At 29.0% G+C, this 26537-nt stretch overlaps 1 protein-coding gene across 1 annotated transcript in view; it reads right to left on the bottom strand.

Annotated features, from left to right (window-relative positions):
• Window positions 1-734: 734 nt before the first annotated feature.
• LOC107457223 (G-protein coupled receptor DopEcR) overlaps window positions 735-26537 on the bottom strand; it is a 52711-nt gene continuing 26908 nt past the window's right edge. Inside the window, exons 2-3 of the mRNA XM_016075328.3 lie at window positions 3643-3942; window positions 735-2203 (exon numbers count right to left, since the gene is read on the bottom strand). Of these exons, the coding sequence (XP_015930814.1) occupies window positions 1499-2203; window positions 3643-3921 (984 nt within the window). The 5' untranslated portion in view covers window positions 3922-3942 and the 3' untranslated portion in view covers window positions 735-1498. The remainder of the gene's footprint in view (window positions 2204-3642; window positions 3943-26537) is intronic.

Genomic DNA, 26537 nt, shown 5'->3' on the forward strand with positions numbered 1-26537 from the left:
GGACACTGGCGTCCCTTTTATAAATTTTTTTCCACATTTTTTTTTTAAAAAGTAAAAACGATCTGTTTAACATGGATGGGTTGTCGTTATTTAGAACATGACTTATTGTTAAACATGACTTATTCTGTGTTTTCACTAGGATTATTCACTTGAAAAATAAGAACACGGTGTGTCACAACAAAAAATATTTTAAATTATTTTAATTTCGATTTGTTTTTGTAAATTTATTTTCATAAAATTAAATAAAAACTTAATAACTTTAAAAATTAAATTAAATAAGATCTTTTTATGATCAGATTGGATTAAAATATTATGAAACAGGAGAAAATAATCTAATTGCATTTAAAATTTGAACAGATGTCTTTGTTTTCCAGATTTGTGCTTGAGAACTAATAGTAAACTATAATTTTTTGTTTACAGCGATTTTATTTGTTATATTTTAAGTTAAATGCGAATAGAAAGCTAAACTTTTAAGTACACTACTCGTTTGTTATGATGCTGTAATGTATAATTACTGCAGAAGGTGGTAAGAGTTAATTTACGGTGTAAAGAGAAATACTCGGTTTAGTTAAATAATTTCTGGTCGAAACAAAGTGCTGTAGAACATGTATGGCAGCAAATGAATTCATTAAAATTGATTTTATTTATGAAACAGATAAATTTATTTAGCAAATCATTTTAATCTTATTAATTGCATTTAAATGTTGACAAGTATTCCTCGGTCAGAAATTATGTTTGTTTTTTGTTTCAAATTTTATGTATTACTTAATACAATAATGTAAATTTCAAACTAATTGTATGCATAAGAGCTATGTACAAAAAAACCCAGCAAAATGTTAGCAGTAAATGTCTTTCTTTGGACAATCATCAAAGAGAAAAAAAGTATGGTAAAAGCTACCAGAATGTTATAAAATTATATGACTATAAGGGAAACCAAAACGTTCGGTAATTTTTTCTCAAATCTCTTTGGTAGTGATTTTAGTAAAATTAGCAATAAAATAGCGTATTAATTATAGTATGCGTTCTAATTTAATAAATGTGGTAAAGTTTGGTAATTTTATCATGATTAGTGTTAGAACATAACATAAAAACCAATTATAAGGCCAAATTCACTTTTCATTTTTGTATTGTTTTTACTAAATGTGTGGTAATAAGAGTTATAATTTTAAGAACCAGAATTTCCGGTAAATTGTTACAATATGACGAAATGAACTGTTTAAGTACCGTATATTTTTGTTTTTACGAAATCGATTTTTTTTTCTCTAGAGATAACAGATTTTTTCACACATTAGATTTGTTATTATCATACACTACAGTAATTTTACCATAATTGTTTTCTCCGTGAATATTTCTTTTTAAAAAAAAATAAAGTTGTGAGATAGGTTTTCACAAAACTTGTCAACAAATTTTAAAATCCTTGACTTTCTTTTTCAAATTAACAGTTTCTTAAACTTTGTTTCGACCAAAATCAAGTAATTAAAATAAGATAACACAATTTTTAAACAATTAGCGGCTGCCTGGTGGGAGCGCGACAACACATGGAGAGACATAATCGTTTGAGACAGAGCCTGAATTTCGGGCTCATGGTAATGTATACGAAAAACTTCCAGATGCAGTCTGTGATACCTAGCCACAGAAGCCAGAAATGCAAGGCATGGTATTCATCTGTAGTTGAAAGGACAATCTCAACTATGCGAAAAATGAACCATGGCATCCACGTGATCCAGAACAGTAATATCAGAACGAAGGACATAAGGTGGTCAGGGTTGGACAAGTTTTCACTCACCGCAGTCGCATAATCACGTTCCTCTTTGGTCAAGCACTTTCTCAATCTGTACATGGTGCTCAAGATATAGAAATAAGTATAAGAGATGGTAAGTATACTTGGAGCTAGAACAAGGACAGCGAGAGTAATGCTGTAAGGAATCATGTTACCAAGGTCCAGCATGCATATGTAACCATCCCCATAGAAGCGTCCTTTTGAAAATCCCAGGAGCGGAGGGCTGCAGAGAAATAACGACGTGAGCCATGTGAATACCATCCAACACTGGCATCTGGTCCTGGTCTGTATGACATCGTAACGCAGTGGTTTCCTTATTGCAAGGTACCTGTCAACTGATATCCACATAAATGTATAAAGACACACTGACCACAGCGTTAGTCCTAAAAAACCCGTTAAGCGGCATACTAAATCACCATATACCTGGAAAAAGAAAAAATGAACTTTAGAAATCAGATATTTATTATTTAATTAAGTAGAGACAATTATAGCGTGAGTTATAGATAGTCCCGTTAAACAAGAAGTAATGAAACAAAAATCGTTGCCTGGCTTAAACTATGGATGCAATGTGAGCAACATGTCGCAGAACTGTGAATGACACCCTCTCCAATAGTGCCAGTTCTTTACAAGAAGTAATCCTAACTTAATTTAAAACTTAGGATTAAAAGGAGATAATGTGAGCAATGTGTGCATGTTAAAATGTTTATATTTTGTCAAAAGGAAGAAAAAAAGCATCCTTTATTTTAATACAACATAATGAAAACACATTATCATTAAAAAGAAACCTTAGAGTGAAATATTACCAGCAAAAATAGTAAGAAGTAATCCGTATCCTAATTTAAAACTTCGGCTTAAAAATAAACAATAGTAATTAGTTTAATATGACTTACCCGGCTCTACATCTTAAAATGTTTATATTTTGTCCAAAAAAAACATCTTTTACTTTAATACAACGTAAAGAGAGGCACACACACATTATCATTAATAAGAAACATTAGAGTGAAATACTACCATCAGAAAGAATAAGAAGTAATCCATATTCTAATTTAAAATTTGGGGTTTAAAATAGACTTACAGTAGCTAGTTTAATATGACTTACCCGGTTCTACAAATGACAATGTTTATATTTTATCGAAAAAAAAAACATCTTTTATTTTAATACAACATAATGATAGACACATTATCATTCAAAAGAATCATCATTCATTAGAATCATGATAATGTTAATTGTAAAATATATTCATTTTCGTATTGTACGTAACAAAATGACTTAACAAAGTGGTTTAATAAAACGACGAAGTAAAAACTTAAATAAAAATCACATACAAAAACTATTCACAGAGTGGACTCCTGTAACTTAATTATTAACTGAAGCCAATGTAGTGTTCAATTTTCAAGACTTATTTTATTTACATGATGAAAGATTGTAAGATTAAGAAATAAGAATGGAATCTTTGATTAATAGTTAAAATGAACTAATAGAAATTAATATCATAATGGAACATCTGGAATTTCCACTCATTTTATAAACCACTTTGTATTTTCATTAAGATATAGATGCATATTATACAAACCCATTCTTTAACAAGTGCAGGGTAAATTGAAAGGGACACAATAAATACTCCTCATAATAAGTCTTAAACATCAACAGAAAGCACATAAGACCCATTCTTATTTCTTAATTATTAACCCATTCTTATTTCTTAATCTAATTGTAAGATTAAGAAATAAGAATGGGATCTTTGATTAATAGTTAAAGTGAACTAATAGAAATTAATATCATAATGGAACATCTGGAATTTCCACTCATTTTATAAACCACTTTGTATTTTCATTAAGATATAGATGCATATTATACAAACCCATTCTTTAACAAGTGCAGGGTAAATTGAAAGGGGCACAATGAATACTCCACATAATAAGTCTGCAACAGCAACGGAAAGCACATAAAAATCTATGGCTTCTTTGGGACTAGGAGATGATGCTACTGCCCATATGATGAGGACGTTAGTCACGACTATGGCAAAGCAGATGACGAAAATGACAACAGCCTCGACCACTTGCTCGAAACTGGCTTCTGTATCTAGCTGATGGTATGGGTCTCTCTCCGAAATGAACAAATCAGCCGCACCTCCCAACATCACAACCAACCCTTCTCACATCTGAAAGGAAAAGAAAATTGATTAGAGTTGACTAAAAAAATATTTTGTTACAGGTATTTTATATCATTTGCTTACAACTGCACCTGTTCCGTAAGTTACTCGTTACTTTCAAAGAACTGTTAAAAAGTATTTGGTGAAAGTTCTTATTTTTCTAATTTCATACTTGTACTATTTTTTATATATTAAAATTTTATATATTTTTTTATATATTTTTATATGTTTAAAAATAATAAAAAACAAACTAATTTCTTCATCTCATATATTATGGGCTTTCGAAGATTTTCTGCATTACTTGTTAATAACTGTGTCTACCTGAGATATTTCAATAAATAAAAACATGGATAAACAACTTTTTTCCATGTTACATATTAGGTACTTCAACGTCAGTTCAAGAGAAAGAACAAAAATTGATAAAATATACCACGGACACAATATGCTATTCTGGAACAGATATATGCGCTAGATGTTCCTTTTTACAAATTTAGCCGAAACATGTTACTTAAAAGTAGCTGTTACGGTCTTCTCGTTAATTAAGGAAAAGAAATTTATTAAGCTTAAATATCTAAAACATTGAAGGAATAGGAAATTTATTTTTATCAACTCTAATCATGTTTATATTATCAATAGATAATAAAATTTATTACTTGTTATGACAAAAAAAAAAAAGAATTAGGAGTCTGTTATTAAAAGGATTGCTTTTTCAAGGATGTTATTTAACTCAACACCGTTTTCTCTGAAGACAAAATGTAAATCAACGTGAAAAAAATGCTCTGATGTAAACAAATTAGTCCTACAGGTTATTGTGAATTTTGAGTATAATATTTATTAATGCATGAACATTTCTATGCTTTAAATCATTATTTCTAAATTGTATTTCATTAGTTCCCTTATGACTTGCAAATTCGCCGTCTTAATAAAAAAAATATTTATTAGCACAAGAATATAAGCTGCAGCAAATAAAAAGTATATCAATAAAAAGTATATCAATAAAAAGTATATCAAATAAAAAGGTATATCAATAAAAAAGTATATTATAAAGTACATCAGTAAAAAGTATAAGAGTATGAATAATTTAAATCAATTAAAAGTATATCAATAAAAAGTATATCAAATAAAAAGGTATATCAATAAAAGTATATCAATAAAAAGTATATCAATAAAAAGTATATCAAATAATAAGGTATATCAATTAAAAAGTATATCAATATAAAGTACATCAATAAAAAAGTACATCAATAAAAAGTATAAGAGTATGAAAAATTTAAATCAATAAAAAGTATATCAATAAAAAGTATAAGAGTATGAAAAATTTAAATCAATAAAAAGTATATCAATAAAAAGTATATCAATAAAAAGTATAAGTTAAATTATGTTAATAAATTTTCATTATAGATCTCTCAATTTCGAATTATTAGCCACAATTAATAAAATGAATAGCTATAATTTTTCTTTTTAAATTAACATTTTGTACTAACATTGAAAAATCACTTCCAATTTTTACAAAGATTTTATTGCTTAGCCGCAATTTCGCTTGCTTGACAATACATTCTATAACATCGTATACTCTTATTCAGAATTTATGTTTTTAATGCGAAATAAAGAGAGCTTTATAAAGTTCATTAAATGAAAAGCGTTTCATAAAGCAAGCGAGATGTACAAGTAGATTTATTCTTTACGCCTAAACTTAGACGGTGCTTTTGAAATATGGAGGCCATAAAAGTTACCAGGACTGTAGCGGATCGAACTTCTTACACACGGATTACAATTTAGTTTAATATGTCTGGCCGTATGATAGAGAATATTTTGAAACTCTCTGTTCAAGTTGTAACTTGAGTTGTAACTCATAAGCATATTTTAATGAATAATTAAGAATTTAAGTGTACTGGAGTAGGGCGCAATTAGAGGTTTTAGATATTGAAATTTTGTACTTACTAAAATATTCATATGTTAGAAAGTACGTTGCATTGATGGGTAAAAGTTATGTTTTAGATAATCCTTTGATTTTAAATGTTAAAATATTTTAATTTGTTTTCAAAGGGGATTGAAATGCTTAACTAATACTCTTCTTTATAGAAAAATAACATGAAAACATGAAAAATCAACTGCCGGAATATAAAACAGAAATATTTCAATTTGTTTTCAAAGAGAACCCCAATACTTAACTTTATCGAAAAATAACAGGGAAATCAACTACCAGAATATAAGAAATACTTCAATTTGTTTTCAAAGAGAGCCCCAATACTTCGCTTTATAGAAAAATAACAGGGAAAATCTGTTACCAGAATATAAAATAGAAATAATTCAATTTGTTTTTAAAGAAAACCCCAGTTCTTAACTTATAGAAAAATAACACGAATTCCCTCTATCTCCCTTTATAGAAAAATAGCAAATTCAACTACCAAAGTATAAAGTAGAAACATTTCAATTTGTTTTCAAAGATAACTCCAATACTTAACTTATACTTCCCCTTTATAAAAAAAAAAATAGCGGAGAAAACCAATTACCAGAATATAAAACAGAATACTACAAATAGATTCCTCTAATTATGTATGGTTGTGAACAAGAACAAAATATTGTGTATCTGATGTTTTTAATCCCCATCTTTAATATGGATAATGATAAGCCACACTATCAAATTCTTCAGTCGAGCGTTTTTGGTGAAAATTACCACAATTTGCATGCATGCAATGAAATTCTTTAGTTTATTGTGCGGTTATCGAATTGCAATTTCCAAGTTTCATCAGCAATCAGAAAGGTATCAATGTTTCACTATCTCACCTTCCTCTCTAATGATTTGTCTGATTTCTATAGCATTTCTGACTCTTCTTAGTTTAAATGTACATTTAAGACACCTAATGTGTTTTCTTAATTGATTTCTATTATACAAGTGTTCTGAAAATATACGTTAACACGCAAAAGGTTTTGGTTAACCTATGGGAGGCTTTTTTTCCTTCCCGTGCTTTTTTTGTAGAGTTTTTTCCCATTGTTTTTAATCGAGCCAATAAGGATAATTCACTTGATATTGGAATTTTTAATCTTCTTGCTATTTAATCGTAAATGCAACCAGCTTTGGATAAAAATGTTTGCACACAGCTCAATTAAATATTCCTTTCTTTTTTTTCGTATTTTAGTCATGCAAAAATTCTGCAAAAAATTTTTATTATTAAGTTTAGGGTACGCGTATAAAATAAAGATTGAGATTCAGTAATTAAATATATTCAAAACTGATACTGATTAGTTAAAATTGTATTTTAAGTAAATATTATAATTATAAATAAAGAAATTCATTCAATACTACTGTAATTTACAAAAACCGCTGAAAGCGAAATAATAATTGTTGAATACCATTCATTTAATACCGGACTGATATGAAAATTGTATTTGATTTAAAGTGTTTTTTAAAGCGCTTACTTTGTTTCTTCTTGATAAACATACTAAGGAAGTTTATAAATAGAATTATACATTATTTTACTACATTTTAAACCAAAAACATACTATATTTAGTTTTACCTAAGACTTTAAAGGGCTATTGTATATTATAGGTGATTATTACCAAATACTCTGTAAATATCTAAAAATTTTGGGGAAAAACTAATCATTAGACTATTTATATTTAAATAGAAAGATGTCTGAGCATTGAAAAATATCTAATCCACGTGAGTGACCAGAGTTTTTATCAAATTATTAGAAAAAAGATCCTGAGCTTCTTTTGATGGCTTTCAGAATTTAAATGCTTATAAGTTTTGCTACTGTCAGAATTTAAAAGTATATCAACAGAGTAGTAAGAAATAGCTTAACGAATAATTTAAACTAAATATTTCTTTCGCAATATATTTTATTATATTTTGTAACTTTTATTTGAACAGCAGACCGAATTATCAGTTAAGGTCTACTAATGTTCAACGCCATGACCTTGTAATTTTGAACGCAATCCAGAAGACATAGGAACTCCTGATTCAAGAATTGAGAGGAATTTGGCTTCATGGAGGACTTTTTTTGATGGAAATAACCCGCATTTGCGTTACATGGAGTGAAAAACTATGAAAACCCCCCACGAATAGCCTGACGGCAAAGGAACTCTAACCCATGATTCGTCTACCACTGAGGATATTTTACGTCAGCACTGTGGCAGGTGCAAGGCAGATGCGGAATTTGTATCGACCTGGGATTCGAATGATGTTCACTTCCCAGAACGTTCCTTTCCAGAGCGTTCGAAAGTGAACGCTCAATCCCCTGAGCCATCACGGCTCTTTCGTCACGTATAATATTTCTTCTTTGGTAAAAAAAGCTCTTGTTGGAAACAAAAATAGATCTTCGAGCTTTATCTGCACCTACACGCAGAGCTAGAGGCTCTCTAGAATGTTGTTTAGCACAGTTTTTTGACATTCTGATGGGAGAAAAAGGATCATCACCTTATTTTCCAAATTTGAATCCACTGGACTTTTGCCATTCACATTAGAAATGTTTGGTAGAAGCCTTTGGCATTGCTAAGAAAGATCGTGTGTAAGTTATGGAGCAAAATATTAGTTATTTAGTTGTGGTTAATGTGACATGCTAAAGCTCTGTTTAATTAAGGCCAAAATAAGGTTTAAGTAAATTAAGAGGCTTATAAAATTGGTGAATATGTTTTCAGAGGGAAAAACTTTCCTGGTCATTTCAAAACTCGTTTCATACAAGCATTCAAATTATCGTTCATTGAATGTGCAAAGTAATTTTTGACTAAAAGATTATGTATGACCGTATTTCAGAATTTTGAACACGTGGCCATTGTCACTCCTCCTTTTTAGTACTCATCTCCAAACAAAAACAAACAAAAAAATCTCTTAAACAAATTGCTTCTGAAATTCGATGAGCAAAGCACTCAATCATTTAACAAGCTCTTTCTCTTTATCTTGTACATGAGTTACGAATCATGTGATTTGGATCATAACTGCTGACACCCTGCAATTGTGAATCATGATCGCCGATCATTCCGAATATTTCTCCCATTGCGTGATACATCAAGTGTGAAATAAGAATTCTCTTCTCCATAAGATCTTTTTTCTTTGGCTCTCTCTCTCTCCTCTATGTGTAGCAAGCGACAGATATTAAGAAATAAGTAAGAATTTTTTTTTTATCCATTCCTTCGCCATTCGAACATCGATCATTTCTGTCTCTTGGCTTCTGAATTGGGCGTGTTTTCTGGGACGCAGAAAATTTTATTCTTGGCGAGAAAAAAATTGTTCCTTTCTGGGGTCCAAGAAGCATCCTTGAAGTTCAAGGAGGCGCTTTTACTTCGTCTTTTTCTCATTTTGGGAGCAATTCATCACTGTCATTTTATTTTTCATTCACCCATTCCCACTCACCATTAGATTAAAAACAGTCTTCTCAGTTTTTAACTCAATGCGGCGTTAAGAAAATTGTATATTTGTGAGACAAAAATACATCTTTTTCTATGACGATTTGCTACCATTAGGCAGATTAGTCATAATTAAAATCAACTAAAGAGATTTAAATAATTTTTTCTCCCTAGAATTACTCTACAGTTTAATTGAATAGCTTTGTGCACGATATTATTAAAATTTTTGATTTTTTTTCCAGAAAAAACAAAACATTTTTCTCCTGTTTTTTACGTTACTAAGCGAGTTGGATTTCAAAACCAGATTTTCCCACTTTTTTCCATGGCTATGCAATTTCTCAAACAATTTGAAAATCCTGAAATAATCTTCCTGTCATTCTGTGAAAAAAAATTATCCCATTCTACACCGAGAAAAAAAGTAAGGTGAAAACTACCAGAATATGGTAAAATTATGGTCCCTGCGTTTCATATTTCAGGTGTGTCAAAGATAGCATTATTTTATCCTTTTAAGTTTTCTTGAAAAAATTTAGTTTTCAAAATTTTTATGTAATAATAATCTTTTCAATCAATTATTAATTTTTAAAATCAGCACTGTCAAAATTCATATTTGTGTTTATCATATCTTTCGTGTTTGAAACAACGGAATATTGCAATCAAATTTCTGACCATTGTCCGACTAGAGAGATCATTCAAAATACGAGTTTCTGCGCATTAGGACACTCCATGTTTCAATCGCTTCCAAATCACCAAGAAAAAAAAGCTAAGAAATTTTTAAACTACGTTTAGAAATGTCTTGCTGGCTAACGAAAGACCTAGGATCAACTTGCCATTAAAAATCTTTCAACAAGGAAAAATAGGCCGGGATAGCCTGGTCAGTAGGGCACTGGTCACACGTCCGAGAGTTCGTGGGTTCGAACCCCAAAGGCCGGAGACTCCCCGTGTAGTAAAGTGACTGATGCACGTTTAATCTGTCGAGTCGCAAAAGTCCTCCATGTTCTCACAACAAGTCAATACCTCTGGGGATACTGGATTGGAGATCGATTGTTCTCTGATTCAGGTCGAAATTACGATCTGTGGATGAATGAATGGGTCCGCCCTATAAAAGAGTGCGACGTATGGTGTGGCAGAAATCGAATTCTTCGCCATAGATGGCGCCACTGGAAAACAAGAACAATCTCACCCCCCTCTGCCTAAACAGACATACGTCAACAACAACAGGGAAAATTTTCCCCATATCTTAGTAATGCTTCCTACTTTTTTTCATTTTAGGTGAGACAAAAATAGAATTATTTTCTCCTTTTAAGTTTTCTTGGGGGAAAAAAAGTTATTTTTTAAAATTTTGATATAAATAACAGCTTTTTTTCCCCATTCAAACCTTAAAATAATATATTGTCTAATCACATTGTGATTCGCTGTTCGGGTTTCTGTTAATCTCAATATCAATGATATCAAACTGATCTTGAATTAGAACTTCATCAGTATGTTAGGAAAATATTTCAGAAGTTTTCTAAATTCAATATGTCCTAGATAAAAAGAGCAACTACACAAAAATTATTTTTACGTCCCCTCTTTTTTGAAAATATAATTTTAAAAATACATAAGAGATAAAAAATATTTTATTTCTGAAAACGACAAGTTTTTGAAAAAGGCAACACAAATATTGGTTTCTTTAAGTTTTATTTAGCAATTTAAGGAAAATTCTTTATGGAAAGGATTCCCCAACTTCCTGTCTTAAATTTAGAGATTCTGAAAGGGAAAAGATCTTCCCCAACATAGTCGAACGTCATTCAATAGGGAAAAATTCAACCAATCTCGATTCGTTTTAACAAAATAGATGACACTATAAAGACTGCAGGGAATTTTTAGGATTTTCCTGATGAGAATATTTTCAAGAATTATTACCCATTATACTTCAGAAAACAATATTTTAATTGGAATATTGACGTTTTATGGCTTTTGTGAAAGAACGTTTTCTTCGTCGTAATATTAATAAGATAATCTATTTCAAGCTATGAATTAATACAGAAAGACTCGCATGAGACATTCTATATTAGATACATACTTATTGGCAGTAATATTCCTTTCTTTTAAAAAGAAGTTCGAAATGAAACGTGTTTGAACTTCATGTAAATTTTAAACTAAGTCAATTTTTTCGAAAAATATAAAATTTTTATGAATTTTCAGCTCTATTGCATCTACTAATCTGATCAGTTACAAAAAAAGAAATATTTTGAAAATCTTTATTTTGTATTTATGATACTATTTTTATCGGTTTTTTTTCTCGCGTCCGTTGTTATAAAAAATGTAAAACTGAAACTTAGTATTGTTTGGTTCCAATACTAAAACGACAAGTGATGGCAAGCTTGTTATACAACTCACTATATATATATTTTTTTCACAATGAATTTATTGGTTTCAAATAATAAGGCAGTTTGTTTACAAGTAGGAGTGATAAAAAAAAGACTCTAGTCCCATTTTATTTAGCTTTGTATTGATCCCGATTCTCAGTGTAAACAAGCTAATAAAACTATTTTATACTTTTCACCGTTCGAAAAGTTAGAAAGCAATTCGAATCTGAAAAGAGAACTTTTTTTTTCATTGCAGAGTTTTGAAGTAAAAATTTTCATGTGCACTTTATTGCTTTTAGTCACGAACAGACACGTGATTTAAAGTCATTTTATTTTATATTCTTTTGCGTTTACCTTTATCAATTCAAAATAGTATTTTCCTGTCCCAGTTTTACGCGCTCGTGTCAGTTTTTTCATTTTTTTCCCTCTCAAGCTTGATGTTTATCAGAGAATTATTCTGCGCACTACTCAAAAAGTTTAAAGTTTCAAAGATATTATTAGCGGTATAAAAATGAATAAATTTAATGAAAATATTTTAGATAATTAAGAAATTTTCTGCAATACATTCAATCTTTTTTTTTCAATATATTTTTTCTTAAAAATTCTTCTAAACCTAAGAAAAATGAGGAATAAATTGCGGGGATGACATTGAAATAGAAATTAACTAAAAAAAAAAAAAATTTATGTCAGAAGAAATTATTCAAAATATTTTAAGTTTTGCTACTAACTCAAACTTTAAAGAAACTTTGAAACTAAATAACTCAAGCTTATTACTTAACTCCTTTTCAACGCTATTGGCATCTAATCAAAATATCAACCTGAATTTTTAGATTGCTTCTCTAAAAAAAATATGCAGAAAAAGTTCTGTACTCTAATAATAAATCATCAAAACAAAATATTTTATTAATAGCTCTTTTTTAACTCTTTATAATTACAGAGAAAAAAGTCAAAATATAGCCAAATTTACCGTGTTTCTGACTCTGAACACCAAAGAGCTTGTTAATTTTTACCGAAGCATTTGGATAATGATTTTTTGGTAACATTAACAATAATATATAGTTTAATAATAGGCGATAATATTAGATTACTTCTCTAAAACAATATGTAGAAAAAAATCTGCACTCTGATAATAAATCATCAAAACAACATATTTCATTAATAGCTTTTTTTAACATTTTATAATTATAGAGAAAAAAGTAAAGTCAAAATATGGCCAAATTTAGTGTTTCTGACTCTGTCTCTGAACATCAAAGAGCTCGTTAATTTTTACCGAAGCATTTGGGTAATGGTTTTTTGGTAGCATTAACAATGATATATAGTTTAACAATATGTGATAATATTAGATAAATGAATTAAAATTTGATAATTTCGTCATGATACTTAAGAGCATGGCTTAAAAACCATCCATTCAGTTGAATTTACTTTTCAGTTTTGAATATTTTACTTTATGTATGATAATAAGAAGTCTAATTTTAAAGATTACAATTTACAATAAATCGATCCCATTCTAAGGGAAAAATTATGAAATAAATAATTTAAATAACGTATATTTTTAATTTTATTAATTACAATTATTTTTCTTAACAGAAAAGTTACTACCATACAGTACTGTAATTTTATTAAAGTTTTTTTGTCCATCTAAAGTATATTAAAAAGTATAATCTACCGAAATATTGCCACTTAAATTTTTTGGACAAATATAAAAGTTAGTTATTTGTATTCTATAATCCAGTTTTTCCTCTAACTTTCTTTTTCTTTTAGCATAAAAGTATATTAATAGAGTTGTGAAAGGAAAAAAAATTGGATAATTACAAATAATTAATGGATTTTAAATCTCTAGTGTCAGAATCCGCTCTTCTGTGCCAATTCCAGGGCCATTGATGCTCTGAATGAAATAAAATGGTGCTCTGAACCAAGACGGAAGAAGTAAACAAAATAAAGCACTTTAGAGCGTAAACTTCACCCATGTTTGCCCGTTTGATATAATGTTGAGACTAAATAATTTTCACCAATGAAATTCAACGCCTTTTAATTTATTTGAAAAATGATTAGAAAAAATAACTATTTTCATGAAAATTATAAACATTAATTTGGTTATTTCAAAACCATATATATCTTGAAACAATAAGTTTTCAAGAAAAGATAATTAATTAGCCCCTTCCCTTTCACTCCCATCAAAATGATGTGGTAAAGCTTTGTCCCTTATTTCTCGTGCCCGTGATATTATCAGGCTGAATTGTTGAAAAGTAGTGCACCAATAATATTAAAACAATTTATTCCTTATGCCTTCCTTATGTTTACTTTTCAATCTATACATCAGATGTCAGTACCAGATTATCAGTAATGTGTTTAGACATAGTTTATTTTAAACTATACGTCAGCATTCATCATTATTTCAAGCTAAAAATTAAACAAAACGTTAAAAATGAATGCATATATTGTATCCTTAATTTTATACAATTTTCTTGAATAAGAAAATAGGCATTTTATAAACGTTTTCTTCAAAATTATTATACAAGTAAGGTGTTAAATAAACCAATAATTAATATCTAGTAGAAAAAGCTCCTACAGATCAAGCTTTGAAATGGTAGTTAAGTATTTTGCATTTTCCAAGCTAATTAATTTATAAACAACTATTTTCTCTGCAAAGATTTAAAAAAAAATTGCGTTAATAAGTTTTTTATTATTAAGGCGTTTTTCGAAGATTTCGTCGTCATATGAAACTATGCTTTTTAGCAAATGATTGGCTATTTTCCTAACTGCTGTGAGTTTGCAACAGTTACTCATTACTGTTAAATCAAATTTAGCCTATCTATTTAATTTGAAACTGGCCAAATTGCCATTATAGAGAAGGAAAAGCGTTTGTGGTCTAAATTTTTAATATTAAAAAACTTGCTCCAATGCTACATTATTTAAGCTCATAAAAATTTGCTAAAACTGAAAATAAACAATAAAATAAAATGAAATAAATAAAATGAAACTGAAAATGGACAGCAATTTTCCATTATTTTCATCTAGGTGGAAATTTTGAGCCAAGTTGGCGATTTTTTAAATGTTCAATAATTTTGAAAACATTTTAGTTATATATCCTTTTTAATACTCAGATTATATCTTTGCTTCAAGTGTAAGGTTACTTAAGCTGTGGCTTTTCTATTTTTCTTGGTGAAAGGGCTTCGAAAAACTATGTTAGCGTCCGATATTTTCTGATTCTGCTAAATAATTGTTTTCAGTCATTTCTTTTGTAAACTTTTGATACATGTAAAACTAAATAAATATTTCAGCTTCTTAGCTTGCTTAAAAAATCAATTTTCGATAGAAATTTTCAATCATTTTATTTTTCGAAATTATTTTTTTTTATATTAAGGTTAATCTATTTATTTCTGTTCAGTACTCTTACAATTAAAACAAACCTTTTTTACAGTTAATAAATTGCATTTCTTTCAAAGCATCAAATATATAATAACCAGAAAAATATACCAACAAATAAGGAATGGGTCGTTTCAAAAGAAACTTTTATTCTATTATAGGTATGCTATCGATAATATCGATTTCACAACAGAGAAACCCTTAGCATACCTTTCTCATCTGATAGCAATAAACAAAGAAGGCAACTAATACAGGTGCCATTTTCACAATCACCAACTCTAGGACAATAAATTAAGGAAAACAATTCCCTGCGCGTAGTAGGAGGCCCCCAAGCTGTAACCCGATTAGAAAGGGTTGAGTTGTATGGCTGAATGCCAATCTTGGGTAATTGGTTTACAGCCTTTTTCTTTTCTGTTTTTCTTTCGTCCGACCGCTGCAATTTATTGAGAATAAAAAAAAACACACGCTTCTTTATGAGAATCCATTCTTACGGGAAAATTGCGAAATATTTGGGTATTTAGTCGAGATTTTGAATAGATCTTTAATACAACAGAACATTATTTTTTGGAGAAAGCTGATATTTTACAGAGCTGTTTTTCTCTTTAATCCCCAGATAAAATAATGGAACAATTTATTTTTTTATAACCGTCGTTGAACAGCCGACCCAATTTTTGGGCTTACGACTACTAATGTTCAACTCCGTAGCCTTGTAATTTTGAACCCAATCCAGAAGACAAGGGAACAAGTATTGGGAGAAATTTGCCTTCGTGCAGGAATTTTTGATGAAACTAACCCGCATTCGCGTTACATGGAGAGGAAGACCACGAGAACCTTCCACGGTTAGCCTGACAGCAAGGGGAATGGGACAAATTTTAAAAAAAATTAAAATAGTGTTTTTATATCGGCTAATCGATCACATCACATTCGAATGATGTGAAGGAGATTTTCGATAGTGATTGAAATTGATTTCCTACGCTTTTCGTACTCAGTTTTAAAAAAATACAACTGCTTTCTTCTTTTCAATTCATTTGAAAGCGGGTATTTTTTTATTATTATTTTTTTATTTCCTTGTGCTTTTTAGTTAAATATCTGCTAGTTTTGCTAATTTTGTAAATTGCTTGCGTCAGTAATTTTGCTTGCATCATTTAAAAAGAACTGTATTTATGCTGACATCAAACACAGAACTGAAGTTGAAATTAGAGCTCTAAAATAAGTTAGAAAGCAATCGACATTTTATTGATAAGTATTTTTGTTCATAAAATGGTGATAGATTACAATTGTAGCAATCAGCAAAATATTATAAATTACGTTGCATTTTGGTTCAGAGTTCCAGTAGAGATTTGAGCTCACTAGATAGTCAGGAAATAGGGAAGAAAATTTCGATTTCAATACTCCGCCCTTAGAAACACTAAAGTTATCAAATGAAAAAGTAGTAAAGGGCACATGCTCCTTTCTAGGAGAATATATTTTGATTGTATTTTTCATGAATATTAAGATATTTAATGAGATATTTCTACTACGTTTTTGAAATATATAACACCTTGTTAATTTTTTCAAGGAAAAATTTACAATTCACGTATTAAAATGAGATTATTAAAAAGGGAAATCAATTTACGCATTTCAATAATCACATAAGTGCTTAAATGTGACGCAACCAACATACAGCACTATTAAGTTGAAAATGAATCCATTAAATATTGTTTGCTTTTTCGCAATATTAAAAAATCGTTAGAGTGTTCAACTTTACTTGTGCTAGAGTGTTCGTTTTATAGCTAGAGTGTTCAACTTAGAGTGTTTTGAAGCTTTTAAATTTTGTTTTGCAGCAAAGTAACAATAAGACTTAGGTGCAGAGTATGGGATGTGAAAAACGATAATCACGGTCTCAACGGTTATTCATTCATTCATTCGTAAATTCGTATCTTTGTTAATCCATATAAGATGAGTGAGTTGCATAAGTTATAACAAAGAGCTTTATGAAAGGAAAATATAGATAATAACAGTAACGAAGAATAATGTTAACGTTACAATGTCAGAATGGAATCTTAATGTTAAATAACAATACATCACTGCACAGAGCGCCATCTGTAAGAATGAAAATTATTATCAAAAATTCCCATACGATAAAATCTCAGTTCAATACAAATTAAACATTTCAAAACATGGGATATACAGAAAAATGTTAAGAGAGTATGTTTGATTATTACTCCTCGAAATATTAACTGCTAAAATTATAGTACACAATATTGCGCAAGGCACTCTGAAGCCCACGGAAACCCAACTACAGAGCTGAAATTTGATGTGCTGAAAGAACCGTTTTATTTGTGAACTTTTAATACGAGTTTCTACCCCTTAATTCCAACTAACTCGAAAATCGTCGCAATTTTAAGCACTTTTTCGGTAATTTTCTCATGTTTTTCTTCAAAATATCACATTATATCCTTTGTTACAAAGAGAAATAAGGAAATACTAAACAAATTTCACTTAAAAGAAAAAATTATAGTAGTAGTATTTGTTTTAAAACAATAATTTTGAAAATGAAATTTCAAGAAATAATTAAATATTTAAAAAACTGTTTCAAACACTGTATTTTGTGCAAGAAATTTTTATATATATATATATANGGAGGTTTCTCTTGGAAATGTCTTATAAATACGGAAGTTTAGTACCTGCCGAAAAGAAAAATACTTCTCCACCTTTCTCAATTTTTGAAAAAATTAATTAAAAAAAATTTAGAAATTTTCGAAATTTTAAAAAATAGTCAACTTAGTGGGAAATATGTTAGCGAGTATGTGAGTGTGTATATGTTACGGTCAATGTGAATAATCGGTTATTATTAATACTAACCGGTCAATATTAATAATTACCTAGTTAGCCGGTGAAAGTGAATAATTTAAGTGAATTAATCACCATTAACTGGTAATTATTAAAAAATAACCAATGAAGTTTAGACCATGTCATTCTTTCGCGTTTTTATTGTGGTATTTCCGTATCGTGATCTGCCACACTAACTGCTATCGCTAAGGGACCAAAATGATTTTAAACTGAAAAAATAACTTTCAGATGCTTGCCTATACCCTTCTAGTTGATTCCTTACTGTGATGTTTTTTATTTTTATTTTCTCGCGGCCCTCTGCCCGGAAGCGTTATTCTACCACAGATCAATCACGTCCCAGAAATCCCCCCCCCTTCTTTTATTTCTCACTATGACCAAAAGAACCTATTATTATAAATATTGACCGGTTTGTATTAATAATTACCGAATTTATCACTTTAACCGTGAAACATATACAAGGAGGCATACCCATGCCCCAATGCTATATAAACCGCTTACCAAACTTCTTTGGTTATTATTAATAATAACCTCATTTATAACATTATTTATTACTTTAACCGTACCATATACAATATGTAAAAATAGTAAATGCATAGTAAGAAAATATAATATTTAATAGAGAGTGTATATACATGTAGCGATGTTTTTTTTACATAATGCTAAATTTAGAATTTTTTGAGTTGTATACGTTTTATTTTAAAGTTCAAAGAAATTAAATATTTCAAATATAATGTATTAATTAGTATTTATATCTGATTGTTATGAAACATTATGCTATAATGATCATAGCACATATCAAGAAATCAGATATATCAAAGAACAGTGGACTAAGTTTAAAAACATAAAAAATAATGCCTTTAACTTCGGACAACTCTGATAATCTTTATTTGGCCTCGAAATAGTTAATAGAACGGTGAAGTATTTAGTATAACTTATTATCTGGTGAAAAACTCATTTAAAAGTGCTTTATTAAGTTTCTACGAAATCTAAATTCGATTTTGTCAACTGCAGCCTCGATGCGACTACGTTTTTTACTAAAGAACAAAACACTTTACTTTAACAGATGAAATGATATCAAGCTATCGAATAAAACAGATCATAAATGAATTAGCGTAGATGGAAACAAAAGTAAAGTATTTGATTCTTTGAAAGTAAATGAAGTTTCCCAATTTATAATTACGAATTATTCATTCATGCTTGTAAGAAAGAATATGTCGAAGGAACTGTGTCAACGTTGAGCTTCTATGTCTATACTTTTGAGTCATATTATAGTACAAATTTGTTGTTTAATAAGGTGTTAAATTAAGATATGTTCCTACTCAAATTGAACCATATAACGTAGTATAATAAGTGTCAAGTTTGATTTGTACGATAACTTGTTTCAACATTGTACAATTTTAAATTTTTTAAATATATTAATACAATATATTGAATTCGACTGATTTCGACGTAACTCTTTTTTAAAAAAGGCTGAATTTAAACTTTAATTTTATGCTTGGTAAGCAGGTTTTGCTAAAATTATAAATGAAAGATTAAAAATTAATAAAATACTTATCAAAATAATGGCAATTTTGAGCTTAAAAACCACAAATTTTTCCTGTCGAACTAACAGCTCTACAATAAATTGAAATTCATAAATTTCTAAATATTTCTTTCTAAATCCGTAATGAAATTACCTGTGTTTTAAACAAATATCTTAAAAAGAACTATAAAATCGAACTAAATACATTGTTTAATACTGAACTTTTGATTCTTGCTTACATAACTCTTGCTTAAAACTTGATAAAAATAACGAATTCGCGCTTATGCCTTAGCTTTTAGTTCGAAACTTCGCTGACATTTAAAAAATTCGACAAAAAAAAGGAGAAGAAAATTGTGAATTCTATTTCCATCTTATGCTGTAGTTCCTCAAAATCCACGTTACTCGGATAATGCATTTAAAATGCAAGAAAATACTACTAAACTGTAAGAGAATTTTGACAAAAGAAATTAACAAGTCGAAAATTAATTTATAAAAATGAATTTTATTTGTCAAAAAAAATTTTTTTCTTCAAATAAATAAGGATTAAATTACTCAAAGCAAGACAAAAAAAAAAAAAAGAAAAAGAAAAAAGAAGAAGAAGACTGAAACGTTTTAGTTTCGGTTTTAGGAGTTAATTTCCTGTTTTCCGGTTTCGATTTCGTCTGTAACCATACGATTAAAAATTTCATTTCTAAGTACTGGAGATCAAAATTTTAAAAGGTTTTAAAAAACGAACTAAATTTCAAATATAGACAATAAGAAGAAAAAAAATCGAAATTTCCGATTTTCATCCAGTCGGATACCTTAAACCAGCGGTTCCCATATTTTGTCAGCTGCTGAACCCTAAATGATCGAACTTCTTTTGACCGAACCCTGACTTTTAAAAAACCTTCAATAGCTTTCATAGAAAATGCTCGAACTAAAAGAAAAACTCCAAATTATTTCAGAAATATTTAATGTGAACAAAATTATTTCATTACTTCAATAAATTAGGTACAATAAATTGTTATAAATTCCTTACAAACAATAAAAATAAATTGCTTCAACAATTGAACAATAAAAACTCAACAACTTCAAAATTAGGTTTTACGTTAGGCATTTGAGTTCTCAAGTCTGCAGCAGCTACTGTTTTTAAGTCTGATGTTTTTGCTGTCTAAGTTAAGTCAACTAGCTCTTACAGTAAAAAAAGAAATCGATTAGAATTACCTGAATTATGGCTTCCAAAAAATAACTGTTATAAATTCTGAAAATGCTTATCAGAGAAAAATAATTTTTATTCTTGAATTTATTTTATTTTGAATTTCAAAGTTTGATAAGAAATACTGATACAATCATTTGCAATTTCTTACAATAATTTGTAATACAATCCTCTTTGTAATTTATCGAATATATTGTTATTATGAAAAATAATATTCTGAAATTTGATCTTTCTTTTTATTGCAATTTTACACAAATAATTTAATTTCAAAAAAATAACCATAATGTTAAATAAACAACCTATTATAGTTTTTAAAAAAAAGTCCCAAACGAAGTATTAAAAAAAGTCCCAATTTACGGAACCTTAGGAGTCTGCGGTACACCATTTGATAACCAGTGCCATTAACGATATTATGTTCTTGCACGTTTCAGAAATTTACAGTGCAGTTTATTATACACCATAAAGATGATGTAGAAGCGAGCAACAAGCATTTACCCTTAGTTTCTCAGATAATGATATCTTTCAAATTATCCTATGACTTGAAACTAAGATATTTTCCTTTATTTGTATCTGTATCCCTTTTTTATGTACTCATAAAATACACACCACGGACACGGGCACTTAGGTTTACGTTCTTTTTTTTTTCACATGCTGCTGGTACATGTTTCCTCTTTTTTATTTTTTTTATATCGCTTTGGCTCTTCCTACAATGACTGTCACTGAATAGCGAAAATGTCACATGGTTATAAGGAAGAATAAAAGACAGGAGGTTTCTCTTGGAAATGTCTATGAAATATCGATAAAGTAAAGTGCTCCTTTTCTGATAAGCAAACAACATCTGCCGAATTCGATAAACCAGCCCTCTTGATGGATAAAACCATTTTCACCGTCCACTTTAGCTGGAACAGAAACAAATTTCCTTGTTTATACATTATCTATCTCTTCCCATGACGGTAGGTGGTAACCAATAAACTATGGGATGAATCAATGATGAGCGATCATAATGAATGTTTCAAGATGTTACGGGAAATATGTTTGGTTTGGAGTTGTCACTCCATCCTAACTTCTATATGCATTATAAATGGGATAAACTTAAAAATTTTCCTCGGCTAAATGTTTCAGATTTAAAATGATTTTTTTTTTCAAAAACAGGTTAAAAATTTGCAAGAGAATAAAATATTTTTTGAAAAAAAAAATCGTAAAATAAATTTAAAATGTTTTATTGATAAAAATCTGCATGGATCTCTAAAAAACAAAACTTCGAATTCCGATTAATTAAATTAATTAAATTTAATTTTGATAAATTTTGAAATTCGTAACTATGCTCTGTAAAAATATATGATGTACTGAAAATTTATCAACTATATAATTGAAAGCTATGATCAAAATTTCTATAATTTCGATAAATAATTTTTAATGCAACCTCGCAAAAAAGGCTGGATTTATTTTTTAACAGTGGCACCGACAGCGTCTTAGCTCCATTAAAAATAGCATATATTTTTTTATGGAAAGAAACTGATAAGGAATATAAAACGGGTGTTATATTAAAGTATTTGGGATATATATGACACATTTTATGTAACATCGTTTGATGTTAAAGCATCGATGAAGTTAGCATCGTTTACTTATTGTAATGTTATAGTACAAATGCAGGTCATAAGTTTTATCAACTATTTTTATTTGACTAATTTTAAATGCAACCAAAATAACTAATAAAACTAACTGAGCAATAAAGTTTGAAAGAGCAAAGTAGTAAAAAGATGGAAACAAAACCTACCTATTTATTGAGTATTGAGTATAGTTAAGTGCGGCGAGCTCTTTGCTTATCGTATAGCCTGCCTATTTATATATATTTTTTACAAATAATATCATACAAACCTAAATTAGAGAAGATATGCTGATGCTAACGCTTAGTTTTTTAGTTACTACAGACGGATATTAAGCATCAGCATAGGCATTTTTCATTGCAAAGTGTCCAATGATGATTTAGTTGCTGTAATTAAGACTACTATACTAGGATTATTACTATACTAGTCTAATTCAGGGGCTCTAGGTGTAATGATTTTGCCTAACCATGTTATTTAATGACGTCACCTTCGTGTTACCCCAATTTTTGTTTAGCACTACATGTGTGTTTTCATATATCTTGGTTCATTTTCAAATAGCCAAACGCAGGAAGAACTCCCGATTGTAAACAATTGCAGGCAATTTTTATTTTTTTAGAGACAAAAATATATAAAGGCAAAAACATATAAATATTGCGCTAAATTTAAGTTTTTGATATCTACCATGAATCCGTTGTAAGTTGTAAGTTATAAGTTGCATAGTATTATTTAAAAATAAGATAAGTTTTTTTTTTTGGTCTAAATTTATTTTATGAAAGAATTTATTTTTACTTAGTGAGACAGTATGTATATTATCCTACTGCAACGGAAGAGACACCTTGAGTTTCTGAAATTTTTTTTAATTTCTCACGAAATGCTGGAAGGATTATTTCATAACATTAGAGATGTTAAATTCATGTGATTTTTTATATTTAGCAATAAAATTTAAAGCTTTGAGAGGATTGGGAGACTGACAATAAATTACAAAAGAAGATAAGTATTTTTGAACAACCTATGCCAGAAAATTAAGCAATAAGCTTACCTTGTATCGGTTACTTTAGTTGTTATTTTTAATAACTGCAGAAAATTTCGTAAATATAGAGTAAATATTTATGGAGATCTGGACTTTTATTTAAGAAACTAATTTTTTTTTTTTTGCCTTACGTTTTTTTTATAACTTTATAAATATTCGATTTAATCAAACAATATTTTTGGAGCAATTTAAAATTAATTACAAAATTATTTATTTAAAATTTTAAAAAAATCTTTAAAAACTGTGCAAGATATAAGTAGTTTAGGTAATTCTTTTATACTGAGCATGTTAAAGCAAAATAATTTGTCTTAGAATTTTAGTAAATCGTATTTGGCGACTAATAAAAAAAAATTTGAAATAAATATCTTAAAAAGTTTCAAGTAACTTTCTAAGTAATTTTTCTGCTTTTTAAAGAAAGCTCCAAACGATCAGGGGTGTTCCTAAAATTTCATTTTGTACTATTAAACCAGATTTATTAAATATGGGACTGGCATTATGAGGGATCATCCCCCTTAAAAGTATGTTTTTTTCCTCATACCATCACATTTTGGTTTCCGGTGATTATTGTAAGTTATTATTATTTGTTGTTAAGTTTTGTTCAATGAAACAAAATAGAATTTGTAGAAAATCCCAGATAGTACTGAGCTTTCTTTTAAAAAGTACAAAAACTATTTAAAAATTTCTTGAAACATTTTAAATTTTAAAGTATTCAAATCAAACATTTTCATTAGTTGCCACATAAGATTCACTGCAAAATTAAGAAAAATTATTTTTAAATTTTCTTCTGATCATGCGCAGTATAAAAGAGCTAACTTAAATTTATATCTTACGCAGTTTTTAATAATTTTTTTTAAAATTGTAATAAATAATTTTATTATTAAGTTTAAATTGATCCAAAAATATTGTTTAATTCCATTGATTATTTATTAGGCTGTAGAAAAAAAATGTAAGGAAAAAAAATTAGTTTTTTATAAAAATGTCCATATACCTATAAATATTTAGTCAAGGTTTGCGAAATTTTATACAATTATTCCAATTAATAATTAAAGTAATCGATACAAGTTACAAGCTTATTGCTAATTTTTCTGGCATAAGGTGCTCAAAAATACTTGTTTTCTTTCATAGTTTCTTGTTGGTCTCCCAAACAACTAAAAGCTTAAAATCTTATTGCTAAGTATGAAAAATCGCACGAACTAAACATCTCTAAACTGTAAAATAATCATTAAGAAATTTTAAAAAATTGTCAAATCTCAAAGTGTCTCTTCCTATATTGCAGGGCAGTGTACGTCAGTATATTTTCCATATTTATTTTAACAATTGTGTGAATAATTGCTTTCAATAACTAAGGACATATAAGTTTATTGACCGAATATTATCTAAATGTCAGTCTATGTATATTGCCAAAAAAAGAGTACTAAACTACTTTGTTTTAGCACCTGGTGAGCGCTCAAAGCGATCCGAAAGGAGCTGTTAAAGCTTTACCGGGGGTGGACACAAGCGATAGTGAGCCAGGGGCCATAAGCCCCTAGCACAAGTTATATTCGTAGGAAAAGTATAATGCATCAAATCTAATAAAAATGCCGAAATAAACCAGCCGACGAGAAAAAAAATAGCAGAAAACGAAGCAACGTAATTAAAAAAGAAAGTGACATAAAAAAGGGTAATGAAATTAAAAGAAGTAACGAAAAAAATACCCTTTTTAATTAATTTTTTTCGAAAAAAAGGGTGAAATGTAAATAGCATATTTGGGTTTGAGGAGACATTTATTTTGAAATGTAATTTTTAAGGCTAACCTAACCGTAAAAGGAAATCAAATAGTATCTCGTAAATAAAGAAGGCCTGATATTACAATATGTCTGTCTACTAAAATTCTTACTATCTTGTAAATAAAATGTGCATAGTTTTATAATTTTTCCATTTAATTGTTGCACTTAGCTATCGCGACATTGTTTATGCATTTAGATCGCAAGATCGAGCACTTTATGCATTTCGTTTCAATTTTAGGAAGAAAAAAACTCCAGTCTTTAATTCTATTGCTTTAATTAATATCTTAATTGATTAAATCATTAATAACAATATTTATTAAGTTTAAAGTTATCAAACAACAGATTTTACAATAGAAAGTTTTGCCTAAAAATAAATAATAAATATAAGGTATTAAAACTGATGTTTTATATTTTCAATGTAGCCCACCATCCACAACTCGATATCGCTCTTCACTCCCCGAGACAGTATTCGGAGTCCCTTATAGATCGCTGCCCTCGCTCTTCAGGTACTGAAACATAGCAGTACAGAGCCCGTTATCCGGAAATCAGAAAACCGGAAAACCAAAAAACCGGAACAAAATTCGATAAATTTTCCCGTCGTTTAAAAAAAAAATTTTTTTTTCCTCATAAGATTTTAGGATTTTTCTTTCTTTTTTGAGAGATGTTTACCTTACCATCATTTTGGAAATAATCATTAGTGTATTACTTCATCGTTTTTCCTTCTTTTTAAGATTATTTCCAATTTTTTTTATTATTTTTTTTTTAGTTTGGTTTAACAATAAAAAAAACGGCTTTTTGTAGCGATTCAGAAAACCGGAAAAATCAGTTATTCGGAATAGAGATGGTCCCGATCGTTCCAGATAATCGGTTCCCTACTGTAGTTCAATGTTCTTTTTTAAGAAACATATGCTCCCACATCGTCCAAAACTGTTCGGCATTTCGACAATACTTAGATTCGCGACGTAAGTTATTAAGAAATAATTCACACAATACTTAAAGCAAAGTTCGATATTTCTCTCTTATATAAAATTGTACCAGACTTATAAGAACAAAATTATATTTGTTTTCGTATAAAAGAAGAAGAAAAAACTAGAATTTAGATCAAGAAAATTTAACCGATTAAGAAATAATATCATGCTAATGTTTGCAAATTAAAGCTTGCGTGCAGGTCGTCGGGTAACCAGAGCGGGGTATGATATTTTTTCCAACAAGTTTAACACTGATAGAAATTTCTCAGAAAAAATGGTTAAATACAATTTAATTAAGTGTTATTTTACCATATTCAAACAAAAGTCAAATAACCATTAATAAGATGGTATTCAAAAAGTTAACTATGTGAAAAACAGTTTATTGACTACTTTCACTGAATACGGTTAAACAGCCAGAATTTTATTGAACCAACTAGGACCACCTAATGAAGCCAATTAGTTCCATGCAGCTGGGTACGTAGTATAGCTGAGAAGGCTAACCTAACACTCTGAGGACCGACAAAACCGGGATTCGTGTACAAGCGTTCCCTTCAATTTCATTCCCTTCAATACACACAGTTTCCATTGTTTTGCACTTCCCTATTTGTGACCCTAGACTA

Source organism: Parasteatoda tepidariorum, chromosome 4 (genome assembly GCF_043381705.1).
Source record: "Parasteatoda tepidariorum isolate YZ-2023 chromosome 4, CAS_Ptep_4.0, whole genome shotgun sequence".
Taxonomy (NCBI): domain Eukaryota; kingdom Metazoa; phylum Arthropoda; class Arachnida; order Araneae; family Theridiidae; genus Parasteatoda; species Parasteatoda tepidariorum.